At 43.6% G+C, this 22,085-nt stretch overlaps 1 protein-coding gene across 3 annotated transcripts in view; it reads left to right on the forward strand.

Moving 5' to 3' along the window:
• The window catches only part of MAP3K20 (mitogen-activated protein kinase kinase kinase 20), a 194,886-nt gene that overhangs the window by 119,909 nt on the left and 52,892 nt on the right, over positions 1 to 22,085 (forward strand). Inside the window, exon 12 of one of the 3 annotated variants that reach the window (XM_073545905.1) lies at positions 13,957 to 15,054. The exons of the other annotated variants lie outside the window; for them this stretch is intronic. Coding sequence (XP_073402006.1) covers positions 13,957 to 14,286 — 330 coding nt within the window. The 3' untranslated portion in view covers positions 14,287 to 15,054. Of the gene's footprint in view, positions 1 to 13,956; positions 15,055 to 22,085 lie in introns of those variants that run through there. 3 annotated transcript variants of the gene reach the window in all.

Genomic DNA, 22,085 nt, shown 5'->3' on the forward strand with positions numbered 1-22,085 from the left:
TTTTGATCACTATGATAAACTTTCATAGTGATCAAAATAAAAAAAAAAGTAAATCACCGCCCCCCTTATCACCCCCATAGGTAGGGACAAATAATAAAATATTTTTTTTTTTTTTTTTCCATTAGGGTTAGGTCCAGGACTAGGGTTAGGGCTAGGGTTAGGGTTGGACTAAGGGTTAGGGTTGGACTAAGGGTTAGGGTTGGACTAAGGGTTGAATTTAGGGTTAGGGTTGGACTTAGGGTTAGGGTTGGAATTGGGATTAGGGTTGGGTTGGGGTTGGGATTACGGTTAGGCTTGTGGTTAGGGTTAGAGTTGGGATTTCGTTAGGGGTGTGTTGGGATTAGGGTTGTGGTTAGGGTTATGATTAGGGTTGGGATTAGGGTTAGGGGTGTGTGGGGGTTAGGGTTGGAGATAGAATTGAGGGGTTTCCACTGTTTAGGCATGTCAGGGGGTCTCCAAACACGACATGGAGCCACCATTTATTCCAGCCAATTTTGCGTTCAAAAAGTCAAACGGTGCTCCCTCCATTTCGAGCCCCGACGTGTGCCCAAACAGTGGTGCACCCCCACTTATGGGGTATCAGGGTACTCAGGAAAAATTGCACAACAACTTTGGGGGTCTAATTTCTCCTGTTACCCTTGGGAAAATAAAAAATGGGGGCTAAAATAATTATTTTTGTGGAAAAAAAAGATTTTTTATTTTCACAGTTCTGCGTTATAAACTTCTGTGAAGCACTTGGGGGTTCAACGTGCTCACCACACATCTAGATAAGTTCCTTGGGGGGTCTAGTTTCCAAAATGGGGTCACTTGTGGGGGGTTTCCACTGTTTAGGTACATTAGGGGCTCTGCAAACGTAACATGACGCCCACAGACCATTCCATCAAGTCGGCATTTCAAAACGTCACTACTTCCATTCCGAGCCCCAACGTGTCCCCGAACAGTGGTCCCCCCCATATATGGGGTACCAGCGTACTCAGGACAAACTGGACAACAACTTTTGGGGTCCAATTTATCCTGTTACCCTTGTGAAAATAAAAAATAGTGGACTAAAAATCATTTTTTGAGGAAAAAAAAATATTTTTTTATTTTCACGGCTCTGCGTTATAAACTTCTGTGAAGCACTTGGGGGTTCAAAGTGCACACCACACATCTATATTAGTTCCTTGGGTGATCTAGTTTCCAAAATGGGGTCATTTGTGGGGGGTTTGCACTGTTTAGGTACAGTGGGGAAAAAAAGTATTTAGTCAGTCAGCAATAGTGCAAGTTCCACCACTTAAAAAGATGAGAGGCGTCTGTAATTTACATCATAGGTAGACCTCAACTATGGGAGACAAACTGAGAAAAAAAAATCCAGAAAATCACATTGTCTGTTTTTTTTCATTTTATTTGCATATTATGGTGGAAAATAAGTATTTGGTCAGAAACAAAATTTCATCTCAATACTTTGTGATGTATCCTTTGTTGGCAATGACAGAGGTCAAACGTTTTCTGTAAGTCTTCACAAGGTTGCCACACACTGTTGTTGGTATGTTGGCCCATTCCTCCATGCAGATCTCCTCTAGAGCAGTGATGTTTTTGGCTTTTCGCTTGGCAACACGGACTTTAAACTCCCTCCAAAGGTTTTCTATAGGGTTGAGATCTGGAGACTGGCTAGGCCACTCCAGGACCTTGAAATGCTTCTTACGAAGCCACTCCTTCATTGCCCTGGCGGTGTGCTTTGGATCATTGTCATGTTGAAAGACCCAGCCACGTTTCATCTTCAATGCCCTTGCTGATGGAAGGAGGTTTGCACTCAAAATCTCATGATACATGGCCCCATTCATTCTTTCATGTACCCGGATCAGTCGTCCTGGCCCCTTTGCAGAGAAACAGCCCCAAAGCATGATGTTTCCACCACCATGCTTTACAATAGGTATGGTGTTTGATGGATGCAACTCAGTATTCTTTTTCCTCCAAACACGACAAGTTGTGTTTCTACCAAACAGTTCCAGTTTGGTTTCATCAGACCATAGGACATTCTCCCAAAACTCCTCTGGATCATCCAAATGCTCTCTAGCAAACTTCAGACGGGCCCGGACATGTACAGGCTTAAGCAGTGGGACACGTCTGGCACTGCAGGATCTGAGTCCATGGTGGCGTAGTGTGTTACTTATGGTAGGCCTTGTTACATTGGTCCCAGCTCTCTGCAGTTCATTCACTAGGTCCCCCCGCGTGGTTCTGGGATTTTTGCTCACCGTTCTTGTGATCATTCTGACCCCACGGGGTGGGATTTTGCGTAGAGCACCAGATCGAGGAAGATTATCAGTGGTCTTGTATGTCTTCCATTTTCTAATTATTGCTCCCACAGTTGATTTCTTCACTCCAAGCTGGTTGGCTATTGCAGATTCAGTCTTCCCAGCCTGGTGCAGGGCTACAATTTTGTTTCTGGTGTCCTTTGACAGCTCTTTGGTCTTCACCATAGTGGAGTTTGGAGTCAGACTGTTTGAGGGTGTGCACAGGTGTCTTTTTATACTGATAACAAGTTTAAACAGGTGCCATTACTATAGGTAATGAGTGGAGGAAAGAGGAGACTCTTAAAGAAGACGTTACAGGTCTGTGAGAGCCAGAAATCTTGATTGCTTGTTTCTGACCAAATACTTATTTTCCACCATAATATGCAAATAAAATGAAAAAAAAAACAGACAATGTGATTTTCTGGATTTTTTTTTCTCAGTTTGTCTCCCATAGTTGAGGTCTACCTATGATGTAAATTACAGACGCCTCTCATCTTTTTAAGTGGTGGAACTTGCACTATTGCTGACTGACTAAATACTTTTTTTCCCCACTGTACATCAGGGGCTCTGCAAACGTAACATGACGCCCACAGACCATTCCATCAAGTCGGCATTTCAAAACGTCACTACTTCCCTTCTGAGCCCCAACGTGTGCCCAAACAGTGGTCCCCCCCACATATGGGGTACCAGCGTACTCAGGACAAGCTGGACAACAACTTTTGGGGTCCAATTTATCCTGTTACCTTTGTGAAAATAAAAAATAGCGGGCTAAAAAGTCATTTTTGAGGAAAAAAAATATTTTTTTATTTTCATGGCTCTGCATTTATAAACTTCTGTGAAGCACTTGGGGATTCAGAGTGCTCACTACACATCTAGATAAGCTCCTTGGGGGTTCTAGTTTCCAAAATGGGGTCACTTGTGGGGGTTTCTACTGTTTAGACACACAGGGGCTCTGCATACGCAACATGACGCCCGCAGAACATTCCATCAAAGTCTGCATTCCAAAATGGCGCTCCTTGCCTTCTGAGCTCTCCCGTGCTCCCAAACAGTGGTTCCCAACCACATATGGGGTATCAGTGTACTCAGGACAAATTGCACAACAACTTTTGTGGTTCAATTTCTCCTGTTAGCCTTGTGAAAATAAAAAATAGCGGGCTAAAAAAAATCATTTTTGAGCAAAAAAAAATTATTTTTTATTTTCACTGCTCTGCGTTATAAACTTCTGTGAAGCACTTGGGGGTTCAAAGTGCTCACCACACATCTAGATAAGTTCCTTCGGGGGTCTAGTTTCCAAAATGGGGTCACTTGTGGGGGAGCTCCAATGTTTATGCACACAGGGGCTCTCCAAATGCGACATGGTGTCCGCTAACGATTGGAGCTAATTTTCCAATCAAAAAGTCACATGGCACTCCTTCCCTTCCGGGCCCTGCGGTGCGCCCAAACAGTGGTTTATGACCACATATGAGATATTGATGTACTCAGGAGAAATTGCCCAACAAATTTTAGGATCCATTTTATCCTGTTGCCCATGTGAAAATGAAAAAACTGAGGCTAAATAAAATTTTTGTGAAAAAAAAAGTACTTTTTTTTTTACAGATCAATTTGCGAAGCACCTGGGGGTTCAAAGTGCATACTATGCATCTAGATAAGTTCCTTGGAGGGTCTAGTTTCCAATATGGGGTCACTTGTGGGGGAGCTCCAATGTTTAGGCACACAGGTACTCTTAAAACAAGACATGGCAACCGCTAAATATTCAAGCATATTTTACATTCAAAAAGTAAAATGGCGCTCCTTGCCTTCTGAGCCCTGCCGTGCGCCCAAACAGTGGTTTATGACCACATATGAGGTATCGGTGTACTCAGGAGAAATTGCCCAACAAATTTTAGGATACATTTTGTCCTGTTACCCATGTCAAAATGAAAAAACTGATGCTAAAATAAAATTTTGGTTGGAAAAATTAAAATGTCCATTTTTTCATTCCATGTTGCTTTAGTTCCTGTGAAGCACCTGAAGGGTTAATAATCTTCTTGAATGTAGTTTTGCGTAGCTTGAGGGGTGCAGTTTTTAGAATGGTGACACTTTTGGGTATTTTCTGCCATATAGACCCCTCAAAGTGACTTCAAATGTGAGGTGGGCCCTAAAAAAAATGGTTTTGTAAATTTTGTTCTAAAAATGAGAAATTGCTGGTCAACTTTTAACCCTTATAACTTCCTAACGAAAAAATATGTTGTTTCCAAAATTGTGCTGATGTAAAGTAGACATGTGGGAAATGTTATTTATTAACTATTTTGTGTCACATAACTCTCTGGTTTAACAGAATAAAAATTCAAAATTTGAAAATTGCAACATTTTCAACATTTTCGCCAAATTTCCATTTTTTTCACAAATAAACGCATAAAAAATGAATCGACCTAAATTTACCACTATCATGAAGCCCAATATGTCACGAAAAAACAATCTCGGAATCGCTAGGATGCGTTGAAGCGTTCCTGAGTTATTACCTCATAAAGGGACATTGGTCAGAATTGCAAAAAATGGCCAGGTCATTAAGGTCAAAATAGGCTGGGTCATGAAGGGGTTAAGTGCCACGTCTTATTTTTGTAATCATTGCAAATTATTAGCTCTTATTTATTAATAACCAGTACAATATAGTGGGTTATTCTTTCACTTGCAATTACTCTATCAAAACAATAATTGCTTCGTCCCAGATTCTCAAAAAGATCTTCATAAAAATTCTCTATTGTGCCTGTGCTGCATGAGCTGCATGTTGTGCGTTTATTATATTCTCACCAAAATGTAACGTATTAATATTTTGCTAACATTTCTCACCTTTGTATTTGATAACTTAATATTGTGTATAATTTCTTTGTATTCATCTTTAGTTATTCAACAAAAATTGTCCAAATAAATTTTGTTTCTGATTGTGATTTCTAAAGTTATTTTGAATGAAAACATTTACTTTGTATGAAATTAAATGTTACTGAGATTGTAGAACTTTCAGAAAGGTAAAAAGCAAACAACAAAATACACATATCATTAAAAGGGTTGTGTGGATAGGTGGTAATTTGCTAATTTCAGAAAATTTCTTTCATCTTAACACTAGAACTACCGAGGAAAGAGAAACTCCTGGATGCCAACTTTTTTTACTACTTTAAATTATTTCATTTTTTTAGATTAATTTTTAATACCCATTTTTTTACATGTATGGAGCTGTGTAAAGGCTTAGCTTTCTTTTGTAGATCATGCTATCATTGTTAGGGTCTGCGGAACGCACCAGATATAAATAATAGAAGGTGCGTTCGCCGCCCGGGATCCATCGTGCGGTAGATGATAAGACCGCTGCTGGAGAATGGCAGATGCACCAAAAGGTGAAGTACTGCGCTCGGGTTAACGTCACCCGAACGCTAAGAGCGGCTCTGTTAAGACACAGAGTCACCTTACAAGAGAATGTAAGCACGCTGGCCCTGTTGGCTTCACAGGATGACCAGCGGGTGGCGTTGCAGCCGCAACCGCCAATGAACGCTGCTACCGCAGCGCGGCAATAACTATAGCCACAGGATGGCGGCGCCGGAAGGCCGGACACCGTCGGACGCTAGTGTGCAGTGCAGGAAGCACAGTGGCATGTAGCTTGCCACAATCTGGCGCTGACTAACCAACACTCTGTCACCATTCGTATTATCAGAGGGAAGGGGTTTCTTAATAAGTCAGTCACCAGTCCATGCATCCATCACCATGCACACACAGCATAATATGCTACACTAGCACATGGCCGAGCCGCCATGCGGGCTTTTTATAGCCATGCACTTCCGGGACCTTCCAGTAGCCTGGAAAGGACCAATCAGATCACCTGCTCTCCAGTGAGAGATCACCTTGCGGGCATGCCCAGTAGCACGGCACGAGAACTTAGCCTCTGGAGCGGTTCCCTGCAGAGCAGGTTGCGCTACCATTGCTGCACCAGAGGTGGCAGCAACATCCAGGCTGTCAGAGCAAGTCGGAGCAACACGCCTGGCTCGCCGTGATTGCTGAGCAGCACTCGGAGCGGTCGGAGGAGAATGGCAGACCGCTGGATGTCTGGCTCTGGATTCCTGCTGTGCAGTGTCAGGAATCCGACGCCTAACATTACCCCCCCTCCTAAGGCCCCCTCCCCTCTGCACTTCACTGCGCTCAAAAGCCGCAATCAGGAGCGGTGCATGGATGTTTTCCACCAGCTCCCAGGTCCGAGCCTCGGGCCCATGACCCTTGCAATCCACTAAATAAATTTTTTTGCCACGGACAAACCTGCGCCCTACGATGGCATTAACCTCAAACTCGTCAGACGACAAGTCTGACGACCCGGGCCATGAGAACTGGTTTGAGGAGGGACACATGAAACACGTCCGAAATGGCTAAATGTGGAGGAAGAGCCAGGCGGTAGACCACCGAGCTAATTCGCTCGAGGACCTTGAAAGGTCCAATATATCGCAGCGCGAACTTAGGGGACTCGACCCGTAGTTTGATATATCGCCAGGAGAGAAGCTAGGAGCGGGTCGCCGATGCGTGTCGGCGGACGCCCTCATCCTTTCCTTCACGGATAGCATCCTGAGTACGATCCCAAATGTCCCGGGCTTCCACTGCCCAGTCTGCCACCCTGGAGTCAGTGGAGGACACTGGCATCGGGACAGGGATGAGTGGATGTTGGCCATAGTTTAGGAGGAAGGGCGTCTGACCAGTGGAGTCAGTCACCGCATTGTTTAGGGCAAATTCAGCCCAAGGTAGCAAGGATGCCCAGTCATCCTGCCTGGCAGAAACAAAATGCCGTAGGTAGGTGATCAAGGTCTGATTGGCTCTTTCGACCAAGCCATTCGTCTCGGGATGGTAGGCGGAGGACAGATTTAGCTCGATGCTGAGTAAGCTGCAGAGCTCCCTCCAAAACCGAGACGCAAACTGGGGACCTCGGTCACTCACGATTTTGTCCAGCATGCCATGCAAACGGAATACGTGCTTAATGAACAGAGTGGCAAGACCATGAGCGGAAAGGCAAGCGTGCGAGTGGCACCAGATGTACCATTTTGGAAAAATGGTCGGTGACCACACAGATGACCGTACTGCCACCAGACTTGGGCAGGCCAACTATGAAATCCATGCCAACCATCTCCCACGGTCTATCCACCACTGGCAGGGGATACAACAGCCCCGCCAGCCTCTGCCTAGAGGGTCTGTTCCGAGCACACGAGATGCATGCTTGCACGAATTCCTTAACATCTCGAGCTATATGTGGCCACCAATATGACCTAGCCAGGAGTTCGGTGGTCTGTTTATTGCCAAAATGACCACCTACCTTGGAGGTGTGTGCCCAGGCGAGAACCTCCGGCCGTAGCTGAGGAAGCACCAAGGTCTTGCCTGGTGGCACTGACTCGAGAGCGACTGGAGCCACGGTCGTAAAACTCTCCGGCGGGAGAATTAGCCAAGGCTCAGCCTCTCCTTCTTCCACTGAGACCACCGAGCGTGAGAGAGCATCCGCATGGACGTTCTTTTCCCCTGATAGGTAGTGCAGGGTGAAGCAGAAGCAAGAAAAGAAAAGCGACCACCTAGCCTGATGAGAGTTCAGGCGCTGGGCCGTCTGCAAGTAGACCAAATTGTTATGGTCAGTATATACCTGGAAAGGAAAGCGAGCTCCCTCCAGGAGATGTCTCCACTCTGAAAAGGCCAACTTCATGGCTAGCAGCTCCCTGTCACCGATGGAGTAATTCTTCTCCGCCGGTGAGAAGGTCTTTAAGAAGCATGGATGCTTCCGACCTTGAGCATCCTTCTGGAAAAGGACTGCTCCTGCACCGACGGAAGAGGCATCTACCTCCAGAATGAACGGTTTATTCACATAGGGATAGTGTAAGATGGGAGCGCTAGAAAAATAAGATTTTATGGCTGAGAAGGCCTTGGAGACCTATTCAGACCAAGCGTTGGGATTAGCTCCTTTCTTGGTGAGAGCAACCAAGGGAGCCACCAATGTAGAAAAGTGTGGTATAAACTGGCGGTAATAATTCACGAACCCCAAAAAGTGCTGCACCGCTTTGAGTGAATGGGGTTCCTGCTAGTCCATTACCGCTTGTAGCCTGGCAGAATCCATGGTCAGCCCCTGGGCTGAGATGATATAGAAAACCAAGGTAGCAACAAGAAAATGACCCTTAAAACTTTACTTTTATTCAATAATTAAAACCTGGACAATCCCAGTTCGTAGGGTACAGGGTGATAATTAACACAAACACTAGACAAAGAATAGTAAATACTCAGGGCCAATACACTCGCCCTAAGAGGCCCTATCTTTTAGTGGCCCTGAGTATTTACTATTCTTTGTCTAGTGTTTGTGTTAATTATCACCCTGTACCCTACGAACTGGGATTGTCCAGGTTTTAATTATTGAATAAAAGTAAAGTTTTAAGGGTCATTTTCTTGTTGCTACCTTTGTTTTCTTTTTGCCTTGATCCTAAAAATATTTTTTGTGTTTTTTTGTCCGAGATGATATAGCCTAGGAACGGCAAGGACTCCTGCTGAAACTGACACTTCTCCAGCTTAGCAAAGAGAGAGTTTGCCCGCAGACGGTCGAAGACCCTGCAGACGTCTCTCTGGTGGGTGGCCAAACCTGGCGAAAAGATGAGTATGTCATCCAGATAGACCACCACCGAGGTAGAGAGCATGTCGCAGAAGACGTCGTTAACAAAATCCTGGAAGACAGCTGGCGCATTACAAAGGCCAAACGGCATGACCAGGTATTCGTAATGGCCATCCCTGGCATTAAAAGCTGTCTTCCATTTGTCTCCTTCGCGAATGCGGATCAGGTTGTATGCCCCTCACAGATCCAACTTAGTAAAGATCCGGGGCCCCTCGCAACCTGTCAAACAACTCAGAGATCAACGGTAGAGGGTATTTGTTTTTAACCGTGATGGCGTTGAGACCTCTGTAGTCAATGCAGGGCCGTAACTCTCCGCTCTTCTTCTGAACGAAGAAGAACCCTGCACCAACCGGCGACACCGACTTTCTGATAAAGCCTCTAGCCAGGTTCTCCCGGATGTATTGTGACATAGCTTCTGTCTCAGGGAGAGATAGTGGATACACACAGCCTCTGGGAGGTTCTGTGCCTGGCATGAGGTCTATCAGGCAGTCATATGGACGGTGCGGCGGGAGCGTCTACGCAGATTTTTTGGAGAAGACGTCCGTGTATTGGTGGTAGGGTTTAGGTAGCGCGGAGAGATCCGCAGGCACTTCAGTGGAAGCCACCTGAAGACTGCCCCTCAGACATCTCCCCTCACAGTCCTTGCTCCAGGCCAGTATCTTCCCTGTCGCCCACTCGATATGAGGAGAGTGGCAACGAAGCCAGGGAACCCCAAGCAGCACCTGATCGATGCCATCTGGCAGGATTAGCAGGGACAGAGTCTCATGATGAGAGGGTGAGATAGTGAGCCCAAGTGGAGCTGTCTGATGGGTCACCTGAGAGGGTAACGGGGCTCCGTTAACCACCCTGATGGTCAGAGGCTGTGGTAATAGTACCAGGGGTAGGGCATGTTTCTGGGCGAAGGTAGAAGACATAAAGTTCCCCTCGGCCCCGGAATCCACGGTAACCTCTGCCTCCCAGGTGGAGGACCCACTGTCTAAGATGCCCCGGAACACTGGTTTGGGTGAGAAGGGTTTCATATTGGACTGCCCACCACCTACAGCCACTGGCTGTGGATGTTTTTTCGCCCGCAGAGGACATGTGCTAGCCGGGTGACCAAACTGTCGGCACTGAAAGCAACGTACAGAGCTTCGCATTGGCCGTGGCTTTGAGTCGGTGCGACACCTCCATAGGTTCAGAGTGTGAAAGCTCCTGTGTGGGGTACGTTAGCGGCTCGGTGAATGTGGGAGCCAAGTTAACCCTACGTCTGGATTGTGCCCATTCCAGCCCGCGCTCCGTAAACCGGAGGTCAATGCAGGTGGAGATGGCAATCAATTCCTCCAGACTTGCAGGAACCTCTCTGGTAGCTAGATCGTCTTTAACGTGCTCAGCTAACCCTCTCCAAAACACCAGGACTAAAGCTTTGTCCGGCCACTCCAATTCGGAAGCCAATGTCCGGAACTGGACGGCATAGTGGCTGACCGAGAGTGACCCCTGTGTTAGGGATAGTAATTGGAGAGAGGTGTCGTGCGTGATCCGCGGTCCCAAGAAGACCTGCTTCAGGACCGCGAGGAACTGAGCAGCACCCTGAACTACAGGATCATCACGTTCCCACAATGGTGTAGCCCACTGTAATGCCCGGCCAGACAAGAGTGACACAATAACCCCACCTTAGCCCGCTCTGTAGGAAACCGTGCAGCCAGTAACTCGAGCTGAATAGAGCACTGGCTCACGAATCCCCTACAGGTGGTGCTGTCACCCGATAACTTGTCGGGAAGCGGGAGGCGGGAAAGTGTCGGCGTGGGCAAGAGAGTGGGCACACATGAGACAGCCTCAGCGACTGTCTGAGCAGCTGCTAGCGCAGCATTCGCAGCTGAGTTGGTGCTCTTAATAGCCGCCAACCTGCTCTCCAGCTGCCGAATATAGCGCTGCAACTGCTGTACGTCTGCCATTACCAGCCAGACCCTAGCGCTAGTGTAATGTTAGGGTCGGCGGAACGCACCAGATATAAATAATAGAAGGTGCGTTCGACGCCCGGGATCCACCGTGCGGTAGATGATAAGACCGCTGCTGGACAATGGCAGATGCACCAAAAGGTGTACTGCGCTCGGGTTAACGTCACTCGAATGCTAAGAGCGGCTCTGTTAAGGCACAGAGTCACCTTACAAGAGAATGTAAGCACGTGGCCCTGTTAGCTTCACAGGATGACCAGCGGGTGGCGTTGCAGCCGCAACCGCCAATGAACGCTGCTACCGCAGCGTGGCAATAACTATAGCCACAGGATGGCGGCGCCGGAAGGCCGGACACCGTCGGACGCTAGTGTGCAGTGCAGGAGGCACAGTGGCATGTAGCTTGCCACAATCTGGCGCTGACTAACCAACACTCTGTCACCATTCGTATTATCAGAGGGAAGGGGTTTCTTAATAAGTCAGTCACCAGTCCATGCATCCATCACCATACACACACAGCATAATATGCTACACTAGCGCATGGCCGAGCCGCCATCCGTGCTTTTTATAGCCATGCGCTTCCGTTACATTCCAGTAGCCTGGAAAGGACCAATCAGATCCGACGCAGGACCTGAACATGTGACCCCTGCTCTCCAGTGAGAGATCACCTTGCGGGCATGCCCAGTAGCACGGCACGAGGACTTAGCCTCTGGAGCGGTTCCCTGCAGAGCAGGTTGCGCTACCATTGCTGCACCAGAGGTGGCAGCAACATACAGGCTGTCAGAGCAAGTCTGAGCAACACGCCTGGCTCGCCGTGATTGCTGAGCAGCACCCGGAGCGGTCGGAGAATGGGACACCGCTGGATGTCTGGCTCTGGATTCCTGCTGTGCAGTGTCAGGTATCCGACGCCTAACAATCATGTCACATATCGGTACCATTTTGTTCTACCTGACTATTTTTAAGGCAAGAAGAAGATTGAAATAAAATTCTACATGGCATTTACCATATAGATTAAATAATTTATGCTTTGAAAGATTGCTCTGTTATGGATGCAGCAATACCTAATATGCCTGTTTTTTGTATATTTTTTTAATTTTTGGATTTAGAAAACTATTTGAACTTTTAGTTTTTTTATTTACATTTTTAATATTTTTTTTCACAATGTTTTAGCCCCCTTGAACCTGCATTTGATCTTTTTACAATATACTGCAAAACTTTAGTATTGTGTTGATAATTCACTGATCTCCTTTGAAGTCTTGTTGCAGGCATGGCTTCATAGGAGTGCAAAGAAGGTGAAAATTGGTGAATAAATGTGCCGATCATTCCAGATCAAACCACTTAGAAGCTGCTGTCATAGACTGAGAGCAGCATCTAAGTGGCTCAAAAGCAGCGATGTGAGCTAGCTCTGGTCGATACTGTTAGCAGCTGTCGGCTGTATAATAACACATACAGGACATGTATTGCAGATGTCGAGAACTGGTTAATAAAGTTTGGTAATATAGTGTAGTTATGAAATCTGCACCGTACTTACATTATCGGTGCTTGTCTAGGGATCACAGGACCTCCATATTCACATTGGATTCCTCTCCTTTCCATTGGCAGCATGAGATCACTGACGTGATAAAGGGTGGTCTGGCTTAAAGGGGTATTCCCTTCAAGATCCTATTCCAATATGTAGTAGGTGTAATAATAATAGCAAATACCTCAAATTAGAAATGTTGTATGTTTCTTCTGATTCGCTATTTCACTTACCCCCATGTGCAGGGCATTGCAGTTGCTTAGGTATCCATGGTTATGACCACTTATATAGTGACAGTTAGTTAGGTAGATGCTAGTGCTTGTAACCACAAATACCTAAGCTACTGCAATGCCCTGCACATGGGGTAAGCGACATAGCGAATCAGAAGAACTATACCACATTTCTAATTGGAGGTATTTGCCAAGATTATTATTATTACACTTACTACATATTGAGATAAGACCTTGGAGATGAAAATACTCCTTTAATGGCTCAGTTCATTAGCTAAGACAGCCTCCTTTTCCATCTGGAAGGGAGCTGCAGTCATTACGTCAATAATCACGTTCCGACACTGGAATAGGGTAGGAAGCTCTCTTCTTTGGATAACACCTATAGGTAAATGTAGGGCCTGGAGAAAATACTTATCGTCCTTTGTTCCTAGACAACCCTTTTAAATGTCCCAAATCATAACTCTGGAGCAGATCATAGAGATACCAATAACTGCTAGCAAAAATAATGAACATTGCATATACCTACATTCACATGGAGGTCAGGCGACATAATTCAAAAAAATGAAGGATGGGTGTGAAATCTACCAGGAATAATCCAATGTACTTAAAGCAGCACTCCAGTATTATTTTCTATTGCACCACTGGAGTGGTGCTTATAATCCAAGTCCCCTGTCAGATACACACCTTCCGGTTTTTTCATCTGTTTTCGCCTCCACTCCTGCCCGTTTCCTGCACTTTGTGACCTGTTTAAGCTCCAGTGTTTCATGGAGCGCGTCAGAGGTCACTGATTAATGTAAGTCTACCAGAGCCTGGTTCTTTCTCTCTCATAGACTAGCATTGAGAGCTTGTGACGTAGATTCTGACTTCCAGCAGGTCAGAATCCGCGCTCACAAGATGGCGACGAGGGACCAAAGTGGTGCTGAAAAACGGTGTAGATTCCAGTGGGTGTGTATACCACCAGGGGGGCAGAGGACGTATATTTGAAGCACCACTACAGGAGTGAAAAAAAACCCCTCTGGAGTGGTGCTTAAAACATTTTTATGGAGCTGGAAATCCCTTATGATAGCTGATCAGAACTCTTGATGACCATAGCTTTTCACTTTTTTTGCATTCTCATTATCAAAACTTTTCTGATTTTCTGTTCTTGGATATCTTCCCTAATAGTAAAAAAAAAAATAATAATATAGAAACACAATCAAAAGACCAAATGAGATATCTGCTGGTATCTTTCATGTTTTGACTCACTAATCATTTAATTTTTCATCTACTGCCAACTAATCCAGTTTATGGCTCCTTTGATTTATATTGATTTTAACTTTTACTTTTTTCCTTCTGTCCTTTCCTTCTTTTTTTTAAATAGCTATTTTTTCCTCTTGCTCCGAGAATTTCTCAGAAGTGTTTCTTTGAATCTAAAACAGAGGAGTCAAACAGCGCAGAGATGTCATGTCAGATCACAGCCACCAGTAATGGGGAGGTAGATAACGTGAACAAAAGCCTACAGGCCATGATGAAGGGCTTCGGGAATATGTTCGACATGGGAGTTGTAGGACCTGTCCTGCATTCTGGAATGCAAATTAACATGCAAGCCAAGCAGAATTCCAGCAAAACCACCTCTGTCCGGAAAGGAAAGAAGATTAACACGGCCATCGGCTTCAGCGATTTTGATTGGTCAGATGACAGTAGCGATTGAAAACACCGTTTAGAAAAATGAAGTCATATGTTGTTTTTTTTGGAACTTTTCATATTGCGTGAATCACAAAGTCAACCAGTTTTGGCTTTTGTAATAACAAAAAATTGCCTGTGTATACACACTTTTTTTTAGGTCAGTTTTATGTGAGATGAATTTGTTCATATGTTGTTGTATTTGCTTTTATGTGGTGTAACTTGAAACATTGTCTTTTCTTATGAAACAAAATATCATAAAAGTCGTTTTGTTTGTGAAACCAAATTGCAACTTTTTTCTTTTTGCATATCTTTTCATAGCTGGCAAATACATAAATGCGGGCTGTAGTTTAAATGAAGTTTGTGTACTTTTTTTTTTGCCAATTGCATTAACTTTTTGAGCCCGACTATTCTGCTAAAAACATATTATTTATTATAATGTGAGATCATGGCTCTAACTAAACACTTCCTTTGAGGAATTTCATATTTATTGCTCTGTATGATCACAAATGGGTTTAACTGTGACACGAGATGAATAGGGTTGTGTGGTGCCAAAATACAGATACATTCACACGGCAGGTGATATTAGTAGCCTGAGAACTGTAAATATATTTCGTTGTTTTTATAGTAAGCCATAATGGTAAAGCCTTTTTTTTTTCAAAAGAGAAAGGACACAGTGTTTGCTTGGATTTATATTATTTCTCATTTTCCTAAATTAAATTGACGTAGGAATAGGTCTACAGTTATGTCACTGTTATCTAATTACCATTAACAATTAAAAACAAGTTCTACCAGATTTGTGGTTGCGTTCTTTTTCAAATCAAAGGTCTCAGCTCAAACTTTCCTACCTAAATGGGTTGCAAAGTACTAATTCTATAATTAAAATTGGGTCCAGAAACTCACCTACCGGACCCCTGCCAATCCTGCACACCATTGTCAATGTCAGAGGGCAAGGAACGATATGTGACCTCTAAAGCCGATCGCAGTCACTGATCGGTTGCAGCATTGACATGACGAAAGAAACAGTATTTCTTTTGGTTCACACAGAATATCAAAGCTGCAGCCGATCAGTGTCTGTTGATTAGTTACAGCAGTCATGGGTGGAGACCAGCGGGGCACACAGCAGTATGTAGGAGTGATGGGGTGCTATCTTTATATCACACTGGGCGACCCTTTAATAAAAAAAATATGGAAGTTATTTAAATACTGTATAATTACCGTAAAAATTCTGTGACTTTTCAAATTGATTTGTAATTTAATTCTATAAAATTTCCAAGATCTCCCTTTGAAGTATTCGAGTTTACATTCGAAAGCTAAAAACCGTATCAGAACTAATATCGTACTTTCCGGGTGCTAGAGGATTTCAGACTGAATACATTGTAGCAAACTCCCAAAAAGTAGCAAAAAAAAAAGTTTATTGACTCTGGGAGTGTTACAATGAAAAAAAATGTGTGAACATGGAGGTCAAATTAGGTCTGATCTTTAAAGGGCATCTGTCACCAGGTTTTTGCTACCCTACTTGAGGCCGTGATTCCAGTGATGTCTCACTTATTGAGTTGCTTGCTGTTATTTTGATAAAATCATTATCTGCTGCAGATCAACCAGTTCTCTGAGTACTGAGCTCTGTACAACCCCGCCCCCTCAACTGATTTGCAGTTTTAGGCATAATGCGGCCAATCAGTTGTGGGGGCGGGGTTATACCAAGCTCATGAATATAGAGGACTACAGGACAGCAGGTTACTAGTCCTCTAGTGATAATCTCCTGCTGGTAAAACAGTGATTTTATCAAAACTACACCAAAGAGCCCAGTAAATAATATATAGCTGGAATTAGTCTCTGTCTCTACTTTATGCTGTTGTCAGATCAGGAGGCAAAAATCTTGTGACAAATTGCCTTTAAGGCGTTAATCACTAACTGCAAATAGAGATATTAAAAAATTGTGAAAAATTGAAAAACAAAATGTTTAGAAGTTGCAGAATGTTTCATTAATCAGTGACTTGTGATTAAGCATCAATGTGAATAAATAAGAAAATCCATTTAACTAATAAGTGATAGCCATACATGAGTGTGAAGCCAATTACTACTGGATGGGTGTAATTACACGGTTTAAGATGATGGGTTGATTCATTCTTTCTTTTAAGTTTTGTCATCAGCAAACACTTTATACGCACTGTCCCATTATCCAAATGAGGACCACTAGTGATTCACTCATCACCTAAGGAGTACAAGCACTTATACAGCCATACCACTACTTTCTTAAATGGGCTGTCCATTGGAAAAAAGTTAACCTATCCACAATCTAGGTGATAACTTGCTGATCAGTTGAGGTCCGACTGCTCTGATCGGCACTGATCGTCAGATTGGCGAACCTATACCTCCATAAGAATGAGGTGACAATGTGACCTGTGTTTCATTCATGCCCTATGGGGCTGCCAAGAGCTGCACACTGCTTATTCCAACAGCTCCATAGAGAATGAATGGAGCAGAGATCAGGCATCCGACCTGCCGAAACATTTTGTAACAAGAGTGTCCTGTCGGGTATAAAAATTCTCCAATCTGCTGATCGATACAGGTCCAGCAGTCGGACCCCCACTGATCAGCAGGTTATCGCTGGACAACCCCTGTAAGTAAAAATATGCTGACAGGTTCAATTCAGGTCTATCTTCTAAATGGCCATCTAATATGCCATTTGAAAACTCTGAATCTGTACACATCATGCACGATTTGCGTCCGATACTCGGATCACACTTGGCCAGACACATCAATGAGTCTGTGGAAAAAAAACAGACCGCACTTGCGGTCCAGTTTTTACAAACTAACAGAATGGAGAAGATGGAGAAATTTTGTTTTTTTTTTGCATCCTATCCTCATCCGAGAAAACTGGATCACACTCTGATCAGAATGTGATTAGCATAAGTGGCTCGATTCTCTTGAATGAGAGGAAATATGGTCGTGTGACCCAGCCTTAAGCCCGTTACACACTGCGATATCGCTAGCAATATCGCTGTAATGTCACCGATTTTGTGACGTAGCACCGATATTGCTAGCGATATCGCTGCATGTGATACTTACCTCCGACCGGCTCCCCCGCTGGTTATCGCTGGTCACGCGAGAAGGTCCTGGACCGTTTCTCGTCGTCAGCTTCCTGCGGCGCTTCCTGCTGTGACGACGAGCGATGCGTGGACGCGGGCGGGAGGACGCAGGATCGCCTCGTCTGACAGGTAAGTAGCGACCCCCGTCCCCAGCGATGTCGCTGGTGAGATCTGCCTGTGTTGCAGCTCACTAGCGACCACTTAGCGATGCACCAGCGATCCATATCGTTGTCGGGATTGCTGGTGCATCGCTATGTGTAACGGTACCCTTAGGCTCGGGCTATTTGCCAGCACACATACACATCTTGCCTCAGTAGGGAATGCTACTGATGAAGATTGCACTGGCTGTAATAATGGTGGACAGTTTTGATCAACTGTTGTATCCTACCTAATCTCTGTATTTCACAACTGGATACAGTTATTTCCAAATGCATTAAAGTATTCTTCTGATTGGATTCTCTGTTGCACATAAAAAATAATCCCCGACACATCCCTTTTCGCATACTATAAAACAGTGTGACATTATAACTCCACTGTTGAATAAAACTGTTTCTAAAATGTCTTCAGTATTTAAGAACAGTAAATGTTGGTGTTTTTCCAATTAAAATAAGTAATAACATATTGGTAGACCCCATCCTTTGAGAAGACCACCCCTTATCCAGTACTGATTTTCAGTATTACCACACATTCTACATAATGGCCATCTTCTCGGGTAAGACAACACACCTCTATAAAACCACTTATCTCAGCAGCTTTTGGTTGTGCCCTCAACACTAATGTGAAAAAGGAGTAGTGGAGCTCACCTGTCCGGGTACAAGGCAAAATACTCCAGTAACAGCAACAGGTTCAAACGATAGCCGGCACTCACATCTTCTTAAAAGAATTGCTTTATTGATCCAGTAGTATAAAAGGCACAAAAAATGGTTGAACACAACAGCCCAAAAATTAAAATGGTAGAAAAGAAATATCCGCTGCACTCCCAGGCAACATGTTTCAGACCTACATGGCTTGCCAAAGGACCATGTAGGTCTGGAACATGTTGCCTACAATCACAGCCGATATTTCTTTTGTACCTTTTTAATTTTTGAGCTGTTGTGTTCAACCATTTTTTGTGCCTTTTATACAACTGGATCAATAAAGCAATTCTTTTAGGAAGATGTGAGTGCCGGCTATCCTTTGGACTGTTGTCTCAACACTAATGTGTCACATCCACTGGGATCAGTGCCCATTTGTGACTTAATAATTACTTATATGTTATAACCAACATTAACAATTTAACATTTTGTCTTGTACTTTGTTCGTTCTTCAGAAAAAAAAAAGAACATAACTTTCTTGTTTAAAAAAAAAAAATCCCAGAAAACAAAGAATCTTTTATATCAAAGTTCTAAGCCCAGCAGCACTGGATCCTGTTTATTTTAAGCCCTTTCACATTTCTTCACTAATAACATTCAACATTTTAGTCTTGTCTGCTTCACGGTAATTAAACACCGCAGGTCCTGGCAATACAGATTACCCTTCTTTAATACATTCTTCAGGCAATTGTCTTGTATTGAGCCATCCGTGTTAGAATAGGATTCATCACCACTTTTCAATCCCCCGATCTGTCATGCTGTATTAAGAAGAATTACAGCATATTTAAGTATTGTATTTCTCTAATCAGGCAGTTTCAATGCTCTTAATGAATTTCTACTTTGCTTAAAATTGAAGAGAACATATTTATTCTGGTTGTATTAGGAATGGCAGATTATCCAGTGGTTTCAGTATTAAAGAACAAAGCAATTTACTGTTATTAGACGGATTACTTTCTGCAGCGAGCAGCTAATCGCTCCTCATTAGAATATATGTCAAACATACAGAACTTTGTAGCGAGTGGCAGTATAGAAGTAATTGCCTATTGCTCAGTGATCTTTGCTTTTTTCTTGACAGTCTTTGTGCAGTAAAAAAATTCAACTAAAACTGCGGTGAAAGTAGACACCTTGGACATGAAACACAAATTGCCTTGACTTATAAAAGTTGCACTTATTTTCCAGCTGTACTCATTCTCAAACCCTCTTATATGAAATTTGCTGTTAGTTTTCAACTTTCCTCATGTGGTTATGTCCTTCTCAGTAATACATGCTGGATGTGTGTTCTGTGTTCCAAAATGCCGCTGCCTTCATTAGCTCTTATGTATCAACACAGCTTCATTCCTGGACTGATTTCCCCTTCTACAATCCATGAGGATCTTCTCTCCCTTGTACAGACACACTGATGCGGAGTGTGTGATTCTTAGGGAATCACGTAATTTTACAAACTTTGTGCTAAGTACACTTGGCTGGTTATCCAAAAAGTCAAAGACAAATTGAAGGGAATCAGGATCAGACATTTTTAATGGATCCCAACTGCACAGTGGCTTGATTTTACATTTTGTATGCAGTAAGAGAATTGGATATACTGTTTGCAAAATTAGCCATAAAACCACTCCTGGGGTCGTTTAAAGGGATTATGTCATCACAGAATGACTGTTCAGACTAAGTCCCGCTGCTCAGTGCATCATGGTGTGGCCAGTCACTTAAATACAACTTCTCACCTGCTTGTTTTACATCTATCTCCACCAGCCTCTTCTTTGATTGACAGCTCTGGCTTCATAGAACCAGTGAAGAATAGAGATAGATGGAAAGCAAGCAAGTGGGAAGGTGTATATAAATGTTTAGACTCACCGTGATGCACTGAATGCCTGTACTTGGTTTGAACAGTCATTCTGTGATGACAGACTCCTTTAAGAAGACTTTATAAATAACAGTAAGGAGCTACCAAAAAGGTTGCTAGAATACTTCTGGTCACCTTGCCTGCCTGTCAATCTCTTCATTACCACCAATCCAAGGGGGCTGAAATAAAGGTCAGATTATGTGGACTCTTTTCCTTTCTTTATACCTTCTCTTAGCCAAGGATGGCCATGATGGATTCGATGACATTATCAAGGACCCCAGAGGAGTAAGTTGATTGTACTACAGCATTGACTATCGGAGATATTAACCATACTTGCCATTTCTCCATAAACATCTGGAAGGTTACGTATAAAAAAGGGATGCCTACTGGACTTCAAAAGAACTAGGTAAATCTACCAGATACATCCCGAAACTCACAAAAGACTCCTGCAAAGCAGTGCTTTCTTGTGCATTACACTGGGATGCCTCATTATCAGATGGAGACATGCCATCGAAAAGCACAAATCAGGAGATGGAAAATAGTGGTGTGCAATAGTCTCCCAGACATCACCTAAGGTTGCCAAGTATGTTATTAACCCATGAACGGAGGGTATGTATGAGTTATACATATCCCCGGCCAGTGGGAGCAGCCTCTAGTTGACCATGCTGACTAGACAGCTGCATCACTAGATGGGGCATGGCTTGGCTATATACAAGTGTATGGAGCGAGGCTGCGCCCACTGTCCGGGGTTATGTATAACTCATACATCTCCTTCATTCCCAAGTCTGAAATTGCCGAATCCCCGCAGGGCACAGTGCATGCCCTCAGGGGATTCATAAGTCTGCAGTCATACAGAGTGACTGCAGACTTGTCGGTTTGGACCGGACAACCCCTTTAAAGCGGTTTCCATATGCCTTGATGAAAAAGGTTTGCAGTGTCAGTTTCCCCTTAATAATTAGATATTAAAGGTATGACACTTATTAGGGGAAGATTAAATCCACTCTGTAGCCTACACAAAGCTCTGACCTCCACATATTGAACGTCTAACACGGCGATGGTGCAAAGCAGACACAATGGCAAAGAAGCCCTGGGCTCCTTGGTTGGTTGATTGGTAAGTAAAGGCAATGTGGTGTATTTCTACAGAAGAAGCTGCATGGCATTATGCTGTTGGTTTCTTGCAGATTTACACACAATAAATTATTTTCAATGCATCTTTATTTTTTCTTTAATTTGACAGTTTTCCTACAACTCTGAATTCCCCGGAACTAAATAGAACATTTCCATAAAGCTTCGGCTTTCATTAAATCAAGCCTCACTGGCCATAGTCAAATAATATTAGCTTAATGATAACCATTACAAGCCATAAAGGTGACCTCTGTGTTACAGTTATGCTATTAGATGTCTACATGCAATTATAAGAGTGGGAATTCGGACGTGATACTGACTTTGAGCGCAGGGCTTTTAGCATATCCTTCTACTTATGCCATGCATATATGCATTTTTAACCACCGTTTAATGGAAATATAGAACTGCGGATAGGACTGACAGCGATCACAATTCTGCTTGCATTTTATTTTTTTTGAATGCATAATTGGATAATCATAGTAAAAAGCAATTCAGGAAGAATAACCGAGGACCTCGGTGCACCGCGCACATGGGTAAATGTTGACCCCCAGCTGAGGACGTCAGGACAGCAGAGGATAATATATTTCACAAGTGAACTCTGGCCTTGTCTGTCTCTTACCAATGAATTCACTTTTTTTGTTTTTTTTTCCAGTTTTTCATTGACGTTTTGCTTTGGGATCACATATTAAAGAAAATAAGCTAGAAAAAAATACGTCCAAGGACATTTTGATTTATACATATGTCAGCAAATGTATTACTTCAGAGCAGATCATTTAAATACAGATTGCGTTAATGGAAAATGTTGCCGAAATAAATTGTTCTTTAGCTGTATGCACCAACTAGATGGGCTCAGGAGGAATGGTGGTCACCGGGCATAGTCGGGGCTCTAAAAGGGTTCACATGCTGTTTCCCTGACCAAAGT

Source organism: Dendrobates tinctorius, unplaced genomic scaffold (assembly GCF_039654945.1).
Source record: "Dendrobates tinctorius isolate UK_male_01 unplaced genomic scaffold, ASM3965494v1 ptg000143l, whole genome shotgun sequence".
NCBI lineage: Eukaryota > Metazoa > Chordata > Amphibia > Anura > Dendrobatidae > Dendrobates > Dendrobates tinctorius.